This window comes from Carassius carassius, chromosome 1, assembly GCF_963082965.1.
Source record: "Carassius carassius chromosome 1, fCarCar2.1, whole genome shotgun sequence".
NCBI classification, from domain to species: Eukaryota; Metazoa; Chordata; class Actinopteri; order Cypriniformes; family Cyprinidae; genus Carassius; species Carassius carassius.
In genome coordinates, this window is record NC_081755.1 from 33,737,912 (window position 1) to 33,751,601 (window position 13,690).

Here is a 13,690-nt window from a genome sequence, read left to right on the forward strand (position 1 = left end):
AACATGCAAATTAGTTTTTAATTCGTTGCAGCTCATTATGCTTGCTAGAAACTGCACATGTGTTGTTCAGTTTATTACTGTTTGGTTATTATTAAGTAGAAAAAAAATCCTTGAGTGCTTGACCGTTTGCAGCTGCTGAATGTGAGAAGTTTGTCTGCTCTTGTGGATCCCCAGAATCCCCAGAGACGAAGTATTTAAATACAACACCCGAAAACCAAGAGAGAAACACACAGTTAAATGTGATGTGAAACACACTGCAATGAAAATTTGCATTACCATAAATTTCATCTTTTCTAGGAATTTGAGTACAGTCTTAAAATAACAAAACAACATCTTCAAAATATTCCAAGGGTGTTCAAAAGCTTTACTTTATTGATCTGATTGATTTATCAATTCATCAGAAATCTACAGGTGTGTTTGCCCTCAGACTTTCAGATAAGCAGCAAACACATCAAGATTGAGGTCATATTCTTATAATATTCTCACAATTTAGTATCTCCTGAGGGATCTCTACTAATATCACAGTAATATTAGTAAGAGGCTGATTTAATATTAAAAAAAGAGTAAAATCTCATTTTGACAGAGATATAATAAGACTTTATTGATATGTGTACATATTTGTCAGTGTCTTCAAAAATGTGAGCACAGAGCCAAATTATGCAGTTTCAACATCCCAGAAAGCCAATAGGTTTTTCAGACAAGTGTACAGAAAGACAGGGCAAAATCTAGATACAGATGAAGTGGTTATTTTCCTTTTTTGATTTCAAAATACATTAGATTAACATTTAATTACAGTCACAAAAACAAAATAAGAAACCTTGGTAGCTTCACACATTCTTTTAACAAATCATCACTGCTTCACCTGTGAAAAAAAATAATATAATAATAATAATAATAATAAAATAAATAAATAATAATAAAAAAAATAATAATAATATATATATATAAAGCACTGGAAAACTGAACGACAGATAAACAATGATAGTTTGGAAATGCTTGCACATTAATCACATGAAAATTCTGGCTGTTTACTTTTGCTTGTTGACACTTGTAATGGAGCACTTATATATTTCATGTTGGCATGAATGACTGCACAGGTGATGACATTATACTCTTCTTTTGTCATTGTTAGGATGCTGAGAACAGATGTGGAGTCCTTTTGATGGGTGGGAGCACTGGTTGTGCCCTCTCTGTAAGACTCATCACCCACTTTCCACATTACATAGACATCGCTGAGTTTAGGGCTGTTCACCTCACTCACATGAGAGAGCGAATCTGTGATGTTATCAGGTTTGTAAATGGTAACAGTGGGCACATTTCCATCTGAATTGGAGGAAATAATAAAGGTTCATTGAACAAATAGAAAAATCACACAATAATGAATAACAAGTAATATTTTTGAAATACATAATTTCAAATGTGCTTGCAATATTTTATTATATTATTTTGCCAGGCAATCAAATTATAACCATCTACTGTATCATAAATGCACATAGAGACGCAAAGTTGATTATTCGAAAGTTTTAAACTGACTCACCTCCTTTTTGAAAACTGATCTTCTGCTCGCTGTCTCTGTTATTATTTGTGTCATGGATGGTGCAGGTGACCACGTCACCATCAAACCATTTCTTTGTGTCAACAGTGACATTGTGTATTTTTATAGACTGTGAAATGTCATTAGAAAACACGACTGTTCCTCACATCAATTCTAGCTTCTTTCATTGAGCATGACACTGAAGCTTTTTCCACTGTTTCTTTTATATCTCCAGAAACAACAGCTTCCAAGACAACTTTATTATTTACAAATATTTCTTTCTGAATTGGAGGCTTCAGTGTCAGTGCAAATTTAGCTACAGGGGAGTAAGAAAGTAAACATTACTTAATCTATAAATTTGGATTAATGTGTATACATGTGAATTGAAATAGAAATAAATGTGTGAACTAGAGAGAGCAAATCAACATTAGATGACTTACCGTTTAAGTTTGCCTTCATAGTGAACAGTTTTCCCCGGTGTGTGACCTCACATGTGTACTGAGTATTCACATCCCAATTCTCACTGCTGACTTCATAAAAACTGTATGCTGTGTAATGACCTGTATCATTCAGTTTGTGTTCCAGTTTTACCTGGCTCATGCTGTTAATATTATTCACCTTCCATTGTACATCGATCTTCTTGGGATAGAAATCCTCAATGACACACATGACAGATGTACTTTTTTGGGTTGTTACAAGAACCAAGCTTAGGGTTGGGTCTTGTGGTTTCACTGTAATTAAAACAATGATTATGTACAATAAAAATATGTGAAGGAGAACTGACATTTTGCAAACTTAAAATTACACTGTAGACCTCAACAGATGAATTTAATGTTCATCTTGTTAATGTCTGTTGTTACCTGTTGTGAATGTTTCGTTAACATTTCTTGATGGATGTCTTGCTTCACAGATAATTTTACTTTGATTCCATTCTGTTTCATCAATAGTTATATGGCTGGCTTTCATCATCTTGTTTCCAGTTCCTACTGTAGGGTACTGGATGAAATTAGTCAAAGAGTTTCCACGCTGATCCATCCAATTGAAATTGACAGATTTAGCAGGTGAAAATCCAGTGGCCAAACAGCCAACAAGTAAAGAACCAGGTGAGGATTCACACAGAGACATCATAAACACATTCGGTGCTTTGGGAACTTCATCTGAAAGAGTGAAACACAGTAGCCTAGTACACACAACGATGAAACAAAATACAGTGGACTTAATTGACTTTACAGTTGCTTCAGCAACCCCGAGAAATTCTCCTAAAACATTTGTATGGCAATCACAGACAGCCTGCATAAATAAATTAGTTATTCATATAAAACAACACATAAATAAAATAAAACAAAATAAGCTACAGTATAAATCAATAAAAGTTTAACAGCAAATCCAAAAAACATCAAAATAATAAACCATTACCAATTAAAAACCAAACTGCCTGAATTACACACAGTCACCAAAGCTCCACCAACACCCCATTTCCATTCAAAATAAAGAACAATATTATTATGTTGATAGAAAGTATATTCAATCACCACTTTTGACTCAGCCTGATCTCACAATCAAAACGTACATATTTAGACGTAAATTAAAACTGTCCAATACCCCTTATGAAAATTAACCCTGGTTTTACTACAAATAAAACCAAAAAACCATGGTTACTATAGTTAAACCATGGTAACCACAAATTAACCATGGTTTTGCTAAATTAACCATAGTTTAACCATTGTATTTGTAGTAAATCTGTGGTTATACAAATGGTAGTCAACACGCCAAAAAACCATGGGTTACTACAGTTTTACTATAATAAAACCATGGTTATTTTTCGTAAGGGACGTATTTGCCTTTACGTATTTACAGTGTCATTTACGTATTATCTGGACGTAATTACAGGTTCGATACATATTGAAATTTACGTAAAAACAACCTCAAATACGTACAGATAGAACGTGTTCTCTGACCAGTCAGTTATCCATAGAAATTTGCTCATGAAGCTGCTTTTCAATGCGTATCGGATTACTTTTTTAAATATTTATGTATATTTTCCCTTTTTATAATTTATTTTTGATAAATGTAAGATCCCTATACCTCACCCGAACCTAAACCTACCCATTTTATACAGAATGTTAAAAGAATAAAACATAATAAAACTCAGTTTTAGTAAAAATATATTAAAACGTTATTTTGAGCCACTAACGTTAATCTTACACCTACCCCTAAACCTACCCATAACCATTTCTTAAAACTACATAACATTACGGTTATAAATAAACAAATAACAGACAAACAAACATAATGTTAATCATTTATTTTTTGCGAAAAAATATCAAAAGTAGTTCAAATGATAATGAGTTCCAGTCGCAGTCCTCTCTGGAGGTAATAGTTTTTATAGGGTACAGAGCAGAATTTAATTTATTAATCCGTGAAATTATGAATCTGTCTTCTCTCCGTGAAGGCGCACTGGCGCAGTAGCAGCAGTACTGATTTCAAATGTCTATCAACTGAAACACGACATGTCGCAATCTGTGACGAATTATGTAAGAACCAATGAGAGTTCGATATTAGTGCCGTAAACCATGTCGTAACGTAAACCATGTCGCTTTTTGAACTCCAGAAAGTAAATCCTTAGGGGGATCTAACACAGTAAATTTATGCCATAACATTGAAGCTGCTAAATTGTTAATAACCAGGCATCTCCCCCTAAAAGAGAGATGTGGAAGAATCCATCGCCACTTCTGAATTCTGAAAATTACCTTGTCCACTAATCCTTCCCAGTTCTTTTCTGTATAGCTATTAGTACCGAAATATAAACCAAGGATTCTAAAACCATCTCTGGCCCATCTGCATTGCTGCGGCAGCCTAGGGGGTCCTGTAGCCTGCCAGTCGCCCAATAGCAAGGATGCAGATTTCTCCCAATTAATGCGTGCAGATGAAGCTTGTTGATATTTAAGGAAGATATCAAACTTGGAACATCTTCTGAGCCTTTTATAACTACTGTTATATCATCAGCATATGCTGTAAGTTTAACTGAACCTACACTGGGGTCACTAAGAATATTAAAACCACTTAGCTGCCTCCGAAGTGAGACTAATAAAGGCTCAATAGAAATAACATACAGAAGTCCAGAGAGAGGACACCCTTGCCTTATTCCCCTGGACACAGAGAAAGGCCTGGTTAAAGACCCATTGATCTTCAACATACTAAAAACTTCATTATATAGCATTTTGATAAGAGATACAAAATAAGGACCAAAACCAAAAGCTTCCAGAGATTTAAATAAATACTGGTGATCGACCCTGTCAAACGCTTTTTCTTGGTCCAATGAAAGCAACCCGATTTCTAAATTGTGCATTTTTGCCAGTGTAATCAATTCATGTCCAACTCATTACTTGCTTTTTCAGTCAATTTGGATAGGTCACGTAAAAGCTCATCAGCCACTGCATCGTCACATAATTCCGAATGGTATAAATCCTCATAAAAAGAGAGAGCATAAGACTGAATTTCCCGTTGATCCGTTATAACTCCACCACCTGGTATTTTTAACTGATGAAAACTCTTCTGTTCCCTTGGGTTTTTTTTTTCAAGCCCAAAGAAGAATGATGTAGGAGCATCCATGTCATTCAGCTGTGCAAATCTGGTTCTCAGAAGGGCTGATCTTCCTCGCTCTTCCAATAAATTTTTCAAAAGGAGTTTATCATTCGCAACAGAGTCAATGAAAGTTGAATTATTATGGGTACAGTCACTGCTTTGCCCAAGGATAGCTTGTTCAAGGGACTTCATTCTCTCTTTGAGCATCCCAGCATTGTGTGCAGTATACTGCTGGCAAAAAGACTTGATTTGTGTCTTACCAACATCCCACCATTGACTTAGTGACTGAAAATTACATCTCTCCTCTCTCCAAGCTTTCCAGAAAAGATTAAAAGAGTGAAGAAAAGTGCCGTCCTGCAATAATCTATTATTAAATCGCCAATGCGATTTGTAAGATTTAGAAAGAGAAACAGATACTAAAATAGATACATAGTGATGATCTGACAGAAAAGATGGTGAAATCGGTACTAAAAAACCTACCCCTATTGGCCTTTTCGACATAAAAACGGTCAAGCCTAGCTCCTGACATAATATTAGAATTAGCTTTTAACCATGTGTACTGTCTGACCCCAGGAAAGGCCTCCCTCAACACATCAACTAAATTATGTTCATTAATTACTTTCTTTAAAATCTCAGCCGAAGCTTGGTAAGGTTCATCATGATTCCTGTCCAAATGTGAATTAACAGTACAATTAAAATCTCCACCAAGTATAACAATATTTCCCTGAGGACACTTAACTAAAGCATCAGAAAGTGTTTTGAAAAATGAGATGCGTTCTTGACCAACATTCGGCGCAACATTAATTAAAGGAAAAGGAGTACCACCAAAAACAACATCAACTCTCAAAATCCTACCAGGTATTATTTCAAGGACATCTGGCTGTATACTAACAGATGGAGAAAAAAGGATGGCAATACCCGCACTAAGGTTTGTACCATGGCTCAATACAACACTGCCTTTCCAATCACCATACCACTGTGCTTGATTTTGACGATCTGTATGCGTTTCCTGCAACAAAATAACATCTGCCTGTTTTAACCGTAGATAATCAAACAAAGCAACTCTCTTCCTTGTACACCGACAACCATTAACATTAAAGGTCCCAGTGTTGAAGGTTGTCATAACGAAAGGTAAAAGAATGCAAAAATAATATATCACCTTACTATACATAACCGTATCAAAGTGTTGTTTCTGTGTTCTGTGTGTTGTTCAAAGTGACATGTTTCTTTAATCTGTATCTTTTAGGCTGACCAAGCTCCTCCAATGAAGCTTTTCTCATAGCCACAGCGCATGAATCAACAAACAGTCGTAAATCAGAGAAATGCTTCTCTAGTTGTGGCCTTCGCTGATTAAAAGTGTCATTGAGAAAATTATTAATTTGTTGTGCTGTGTAATAAGGTGGTTTTATTTGCGAACTGCGTTTTTTCTCCGCAGCGCACTTCCTTGTGAGCTGACATCAGTGAAATAATCCACAATATCAGATTCCTCACTGTCAGAGTTTGTGATTATGGACTGAGCCTCACCTCTCTCAGATAGCTGATCCACATCGACCTGTGACAGGCCAACAGATGATTGTGAATCCCGAGACTCTTCGACTGTCACGAGCTCATCTGGCTCCTGGAGCGCTCTGAGTCGCTGTTACTCGTTGCGCCGGTCTCAGCACCGATCGCCGCACAGCGAACATTAGCTGATTCATTAGCATTCAGCGAACACTCTCCCGCATTCTCAGCATGACTGATCACTGCCTCTTTCGGATTTTCATCATATTTTGACAGTGAATCCGATTCAGCCCACTGATCAGTTTTATCTTTGCCATCCTGATTACCATTTTCCATGGCAGGAGCCACTTGCTCCAGAGGTGTTTTAGGCTCAGTCTCATTTTGTTCAGTCACCTTATTATTAGTACATTTCAATTTTGTATGTCCAAAGGCCCCACAGGAAAGGATTTAAGTGATTCCGTGCTGATAAAAATCGTATAATCTTTACCTACCAAAGTCAATTTCGCCGACACGTCCAAGCACTGAAAATCTGCATTCAAAATCATAGCAGTTTGACGTCTAAAAGACATAACGTGTTTTAAATCTGGGTTTTTAACACCAAGAGGGATAATTTTTATCGGCATCATCATTTTACCATAACGGCTAAGTAATCGCTCAAGTGAATCGTTAGAAATGAACGGAGGCACATTGGAAAGAGTTACCCTCTTTGAAGGACTCGACAGCGGTAAAACAGGCAAGAAAACATCTCCAACAGATATACCAACTTCCACTAAATGGTGGACCATAGATTCTTCCTTCACAAACACAACAACAGCTTTGTTCATTCTAGATGGCGACAGAATATTCCGAGCACCTATTTCGCTACTAATAGCAGACAAACAGTCTTCAACAGTGATTGTTTCATCCGGCAAACATTTACAACCGTGCCGGGCTGTTAAGGTAGCAAACCCATCAGAATCTCCCGGCATTTTCACAACCCTCAACTACAGCAAACTAAACAAAAACTAACTTTTCAAAATAATAAAGAAAAAAAGCAATGAAAACTCACTCAAACAAGCCGCCACTCGCTCAAACACCCACACGCCTCACCCAGGAGTTCCGCACTTGCGCACGCACACACACAGAGAGAGAGAGAGAGAGAGACAGACAGACAGACAGAGAGAGAGAGAGACACAGAGAGAGGTTTGAGGTTTAAAACACTTTATTTTTCCATTACACCTTACATCACATTACTGAAAAAAAAGAAAAAAAAAGAAAAAAATTAAAATAAAATTAAAAGTTTTTTCTAAAAATTCACAACAAGCTGATCATCCTGAACTGTACATAGCACCTCATTGAAACACCAAACATCGCAAAAAAACACCAAATTATTAGTAAGTTTGTAATATGCAAATTCAAGTTTCAGCCTTCCTTGCACCAGATGCCTAAACATCATCTCAGGATTTATTGTAGAGAGTTGCAAACCTTTGTTTTTTCTGGTTTTCTAGATTGCCAGTTTGGCAGTTCCTATCAAATAATTTAGTAAAACCATTTTCCTTCTCATTAAAAAACTGTATTTCAGACCCCCAATAAAAACTACTTCAGAAAAATCCTCATTGAATCTTCTAAAACAAGTCTCAAGCAAATTAAAAAGAACTTGTAATCTGTTACACCTTTCCTCAATCCCACAGAACCGACATCCCCCCCCCCCCCCCCACTGCTGGATTGAGGTGCGCCACATGCCGGTCCGTAGCGATGGCCCCGTGGATGATCCTCCACTGGAGGTCTGCCGTTCTCTTCTCCATCGGGGGTTTGTACAGCGTCCTCCACCTGTCCCACACCAGGAAGTCTGGCTGTAGCACTTCAGGCCATTTAGATGCTTTTATTTCTTTTAGTGATTCTTGGTGTGTCATTTTCACTGAAGTGCAATATAAAGCTTTCTTAGACGCATCTTTAAAAAGATCAAGCTGGGGGGTCGTGAAGGATAAAATCGAGTCCGCAATTTCCCCATCTTCCTCATTTATGATAGGTGGGATCTTGATGCCTGGGAAGTCTTGGTTATTTCTCATGTCCAATGTTTGTCTGCGTGCAATCCAAGACCTGCAGCCACTTGGTAGCGCATTGGAGATCTCTTATTTCAGTTTAAAAACAAGACGCAAGGACCTTAAACCCGTCAACTTTCGGAGTTCTTCAGTAGGTTTCCAGCCCCTCTCATCAAGAAGATGTCCAAGTTTGTAGACGCCATTCCTTATTAAGCATCTCCGCACAGTCACGGAGGAGAGCAATCGGGTATGGATCAACGGATTAAAAAACAACAGTTCCTCTGGAGTCCAATTTTCTTGCTCATCTATGTCTCGTTTCACTTTGAAAACAGTTCTCCATGTCTTCAGCATAAACTTATAAAACGGTGGAAGCTCTAACAGGCTTATTTCCTCTAATTTCATTAAAAACAAGTGTTTGTCTAGACCAAGTCCTCCTGTCTGCTTCAGCAAAGCACTTGCTGTTTTGGCCCATGTCACATCTTTATAAAGAAGTCTCTGCACAGACTGTAATCTGAAGGCTTGGATCCGACTCCTCAAATCAACCAAGCCTTGCCCGCCCTCCTGGACTGGAATATACAGGGCAGCTGCACTGATCCAGTGCTGTCCACTCCAGAAGAAGTTGACCAGTGTCCTTTGAATGTTTAAAATGAGTTCTTCAGGTGGCTCTATGACTGCAGTCCTGTGCCACATTATCGATGCAGTGAGGTTGTTGATGACCAGGACTCTCCCCCTGTAAGTGTCATGGTTCTGCCTTCATGTCCTGATTTTTCTCTAGTCTTGTGGCAGGATCATGACAGGCCCGTGTTTTGTGTACAAGCACATGGCCTTGTCTTTGGCCCATGTGCTTGTGTTGTCTCATTTCCTTGCCCCGCCCCCCTTGTTACCCTAGGTTTGTCATCATTGATTTACCTGTTCCACCTGTTGTGTTCATTATTAGCCTCCCTTTATAACCTCGTGTGTTTCTCTGTCCTTTGTCGGTTCATTGTCAAATACTGTCAAATGTTGCTAACTGTTAATCAATGTGAGAGCTGTCCGTAAGTAAGTCTGTAGAGAGTCTTGTCTAAGTAGTTGTTTGATCCTGTTTTAGTCATAGTCTAGTTTGTAAAGTGATAGTCTAGTTTCGTCATCTTTCGTCTGTCTAGCCCTTGTTTTGCCCCCTCGTGGGTTTTGTTTTCCTGTTTTTGTATAATATACTGTGTTGATGTGACTACTGTCTGCTTTTGGGTTCATCCTCCACCATCCACATAACAGAATAAACCGACCAACAAGGAACCCAGCAGACAGTATGTCCTCCTTTGTTGAGCACAACTCAGACGACCTTGCACAATGGTGGCAGAAGGCTGTCGACGATGCAAGGATTGGCAAGCTGCCAATTCCTCCCCAGGGAGAGCGGTCCCTGAGAAAGTACGCTCGGGTCGCGAATGAGAGGAGATTGTTTCTACCTGAGAGTCTCCTCAACCGCTACCTCATAGCGGGCCTCAACGCTCCTCCACCCCTGGCAGAACGGGAGAGGCTGATCTGCTGCTTGTTTGGTGACATGGTGGATAGTTTGTCGCAGGGGGAGTCACGGGGTTCCACCTTATTGTCACCATCACCCAAGCTATCAGTGATCCCGGAGGGTCATGTCCTGGCTGTGGTTACCCAGGGGAATCAGGCTGGCTCCACTTCCACCCCTGAGGCTTCAGTCGTCCCCGAAGGTCTTCGTGGCAAACGAGGGAGACGGACTTTGTGGGATTCTTCGTCGGAGTCATCCTCGGCTGAGTCAGCGCTGTCTGAGACTGCCCGTCCAACGCAAGTCACAGATCCCACTGAGCTTCACCAACCGGCCACATGTCCGGCTCTATCTTCCACACCGCGACCTAAGAGGAAGAGGAGGAGAAAGGGAGCCTCTCGCCCTTCATCTCTGCCGGTCCCAGAGCCCGCTACTGCAAGTGCTCTCCCAGGTGCTGTCCCAGAGCCCGCTACTGCAAGTGCTCTCCCAGGTGCTGTCCCAGAGCCCGCTATCGTGAGTACCGCCGAGAGAGTCGCGGCCGATTCAGCTGCTGAAGCTGTCTTGCGGGCTGTTTCAGCACATCAAGAGATGCCTGTCCTCGTCGCTGCTGACACTTTGGCTGAGTACCTAAAGCGTCTTGTCCAGATTCTCGAAGCCCCTGGCAAGTCTGTCATGTCTTGTACCGAGTCCACTGATTCTACGAGCGCTGTGAGCGCCGTACCCCAGTCAGCTGCCGTGAGCGCCGAACCCCAGTCAGCTGCCGTGAGCGCCGTACCCCAGTCAGCTGCCGTGAGCGCCGTACCCCAGTCAGCTGCCATGAGCGCCGTACCCCAGTCAGCTGCCGAGAGCGCCATACCCCAGTCAGCTGCCGGGAGCGTAGTACCCCAGTCTGCTGCAGACGATGATCTCCCCGATTCAGAGATGGGGAGCTCTATTCTTGCTTCTGCTCCAAAGTCACCCGCAGTATCCCCTGTTTTGTCTCCTGTTGTGTCGCCTCCTGTCTCCCCTGTCAAGCTGCCTACTGTTTCCCCCAAGTCATCCCCTCATGTGTCTCCAGCCAAGTTCCCCCGGAGTCCCAGTCCTCGTCCCGGAGACCCAAGACCCCCAGTCCTCCCATCCACCCTGGACTGCCCTCTAAGAACTTTGTACTTCCCCCACCTCCTCTGCCTTGTTTATTGTTTTTGATTTTGCACCCTAACCCTGTGATTGTTTTTTCATGTTTGCCATTAGTGTTATTTGTCATGTCCTGTTGGTTTGTGTCTTTGTCCCAGTCAGTTGTGTCCCGTGTTTGATGTTCCCTTGAGGAGCGTCTGGAAGCCGCTCCTTAAGGGAGGGGTTCTGTCATGGTTCTGCCTTCATGTCCTGATTTTTCTCGTGTCTTGTGGCAGGATCATGACAGGCCCGTGTTTTGTGTACAAGCACATGGCCTTGTCTTTGGGCCATGTGCTTGTGTTGTCTCGTTTCCTTGCCCCGCCCCCCTTGTTACCCTAGGTTTGTCATCATTGATTTACCTGTTCCACCTGTTGTGTTCATTATTAGCCTCCCTTTATAACCTCGTGTGTTTCTCTGTCCTTTGTCGGTTCATTGTCAAATACTGTCAAATGTTGCTAACTGTTAATCAATGTGAGAGCTGTCCGTAAGTAAGTCTGTAGAGAGTCTTGTCTAAGTAGTTGTTTGATCCTGTTTTAGTCATAGTCTAGTTTGTAAAGTGATAGTCTAGTTTCATCATCTTTTGTCTGTCTAGCCCTTGTTTTGCCCCCTCGTGGGTTTTGTTTTCCTGTTTTTGTATAATATACTGTGTTGCTGTGACTACTGTCTGCTTTTGGGTTCATCCTCCACCATCCACATAACAGTAAGACAGTTGTGGCAACAGCCACTTCCACTTTGTCAGTTTGGCAGACACCTTTTCCAGCAGACCCTCTCAATTTTTCTTTTGAAAATGTTCATTACCTAAAGAAACACCTAAAGCTTTAAAACCATCTTGTCTCCAGCGTAACCCACCCGGGAGTTGAGGGAAACCTGTGCCTTCCCACCCACCAACAATAAAACCTTCACTTTTGGACCAGTTGACTCTTGCAGAGGAAGCTCTTTCATACAAACCAAGAGTTTGATTTAAAATTGTGATGTCATCCTGATTTGAAATAAAAACAGTAATGTCATCTGCATATGCTGATAAAAATAACTTAAAATTGTCTTGTGAATTAGGAATTGCTATTCCATTAAGATTCTTCCTCAACCTGCACAACAAAGGTTCTATGACCAGGCTGTATAGTTGTCCCGACAGTGGACATCCCTGCCGGATGCCTCTGGACACCAGGATCGGCTCACTCAAACCACCTCCTGCTTTCACCAGCACAGACACATTAAAATACAGCAAATTAATATAAGATATAAAACTGTCACCAAATCGTAAACACTTTAAAACGTTAAAAAGATATTCATGATCAACTCGATCAAAAGCTTTTTCTTGATCTAACGATAAAAACCCAAGATTTTCCTGATAAAACTGATTAATGTCGATCATGTCTCTTAATAAAAACAGGTTGTCCATAATTGATCTTTCAGGAATGCAGTATGACTGGTCCTTGTGAATCAACTGGTCTAAAACATTTTTCAGTCTGTTTGATAAGCATTTGGAGAATATTTTGTAGTCCGAACACAGTAAGGATACAGGTCTCCAGTTCTTTAAAAATCCCAAGTCCCCCTTCTTTGGAAGGAGAGACAGGACGGCTCGTCGACAGCTTGTGGAAAGTGTTTTGTTCTTGATGCAGTCCAACAACACTTCATAAAAATCTGGTCCTATTATATCCCAGAATTGCTGATAAAAATCCACAGATGAGCCATCAATCCATGGAGAACGGCCAGTGTGTAGCTGATGCACTGCTTCCGTGAGTTCTTTAAAAGAGATTAAAGTGTCCAGTGCCTCTTTCTGCTGGTGCTCGAGCTGAGGCAGTTCCTCCAGCAGATCCTCAACGCTCGCAGCATCACAGCTCTCAGCGCTGAACAGCTGCTTATAGAAGTCTCTCGCTAGCTTCCTCATTTCAGATGGATTTGAAGTCACCGATCCATCTTGCAGACGGAGATGACACATTTGCTTCTGATGGACACTTTTTCTCTCTAGATTAAAAAAGAAAGCACTTGGAGCGTCCATGTCCTTGACAGAGCAGAATCTGGCTCTTATCAACACTCCCTTTGCCTGCTCCTGCAAATAAGAGTTCAGTTCTTGTTTTTTCTTTTTTAAAACAACGCAATGCACAGCTTCACTACTGGATACAAGATTTCTTTCCATTGACTCAATGTCCTTCTGTAAATTCCTTACTGTGTTTTTCACTATGGTTGATGTTTGGGAAGCATAATTCTGACAGAAAAGTCTTATGTTCACCTTTCCCAAATCCCACCACTGACACAGACTTTCAAATGAAGACTTTTTCAACTTCCAGTTGCTCCAAAACACTTTAAAACTTTCACAAAATAAAACATCATTTAAAAACTTAACATTTAAAAGCCAGTAATAATTAGACTATTGTGTCTTCTTTGTGTTTAAAACCAAAGTAATCA

General features: G+C 40.5%; 1 protein-coding gene and 1 gene segment (V, D, J or C); both read right to left on the reverse strand.

Annotated features, from left to right (window-relative positions):
- Positions 1–729: 729 nt before the first annotated feature.
- The window catches only part of LOC132146955 (immunoglobulin gamma-1 heavy chain-like), a 364,816-nt gene continuing 351,855 nt past the window's right edge, over positions 730–13,690 (reverse strand). The window contains exon 9 of the mRNA XM_059557060.1: positions 730–862. Within this exon, the coding sequence (XP_059413043.1) occupies positions 851–862 (12 nt within the window). The 3' untranslated portion in view covers positions 730–850. The remainder of the gene's footprint in view (positions 863–13,690) is intronic.
- Positions 953–2,693, reverse strand: LOC132147302 (Ig heavy chain C region, secreted form-like). The segment is given in 4 exon segments: positions 953–1,323; positions 1,538–1,850; positions 1,975–2,265; positions 2,395–2,693. Coding segments are annotated over 4 exon segments (1,192 nt in total).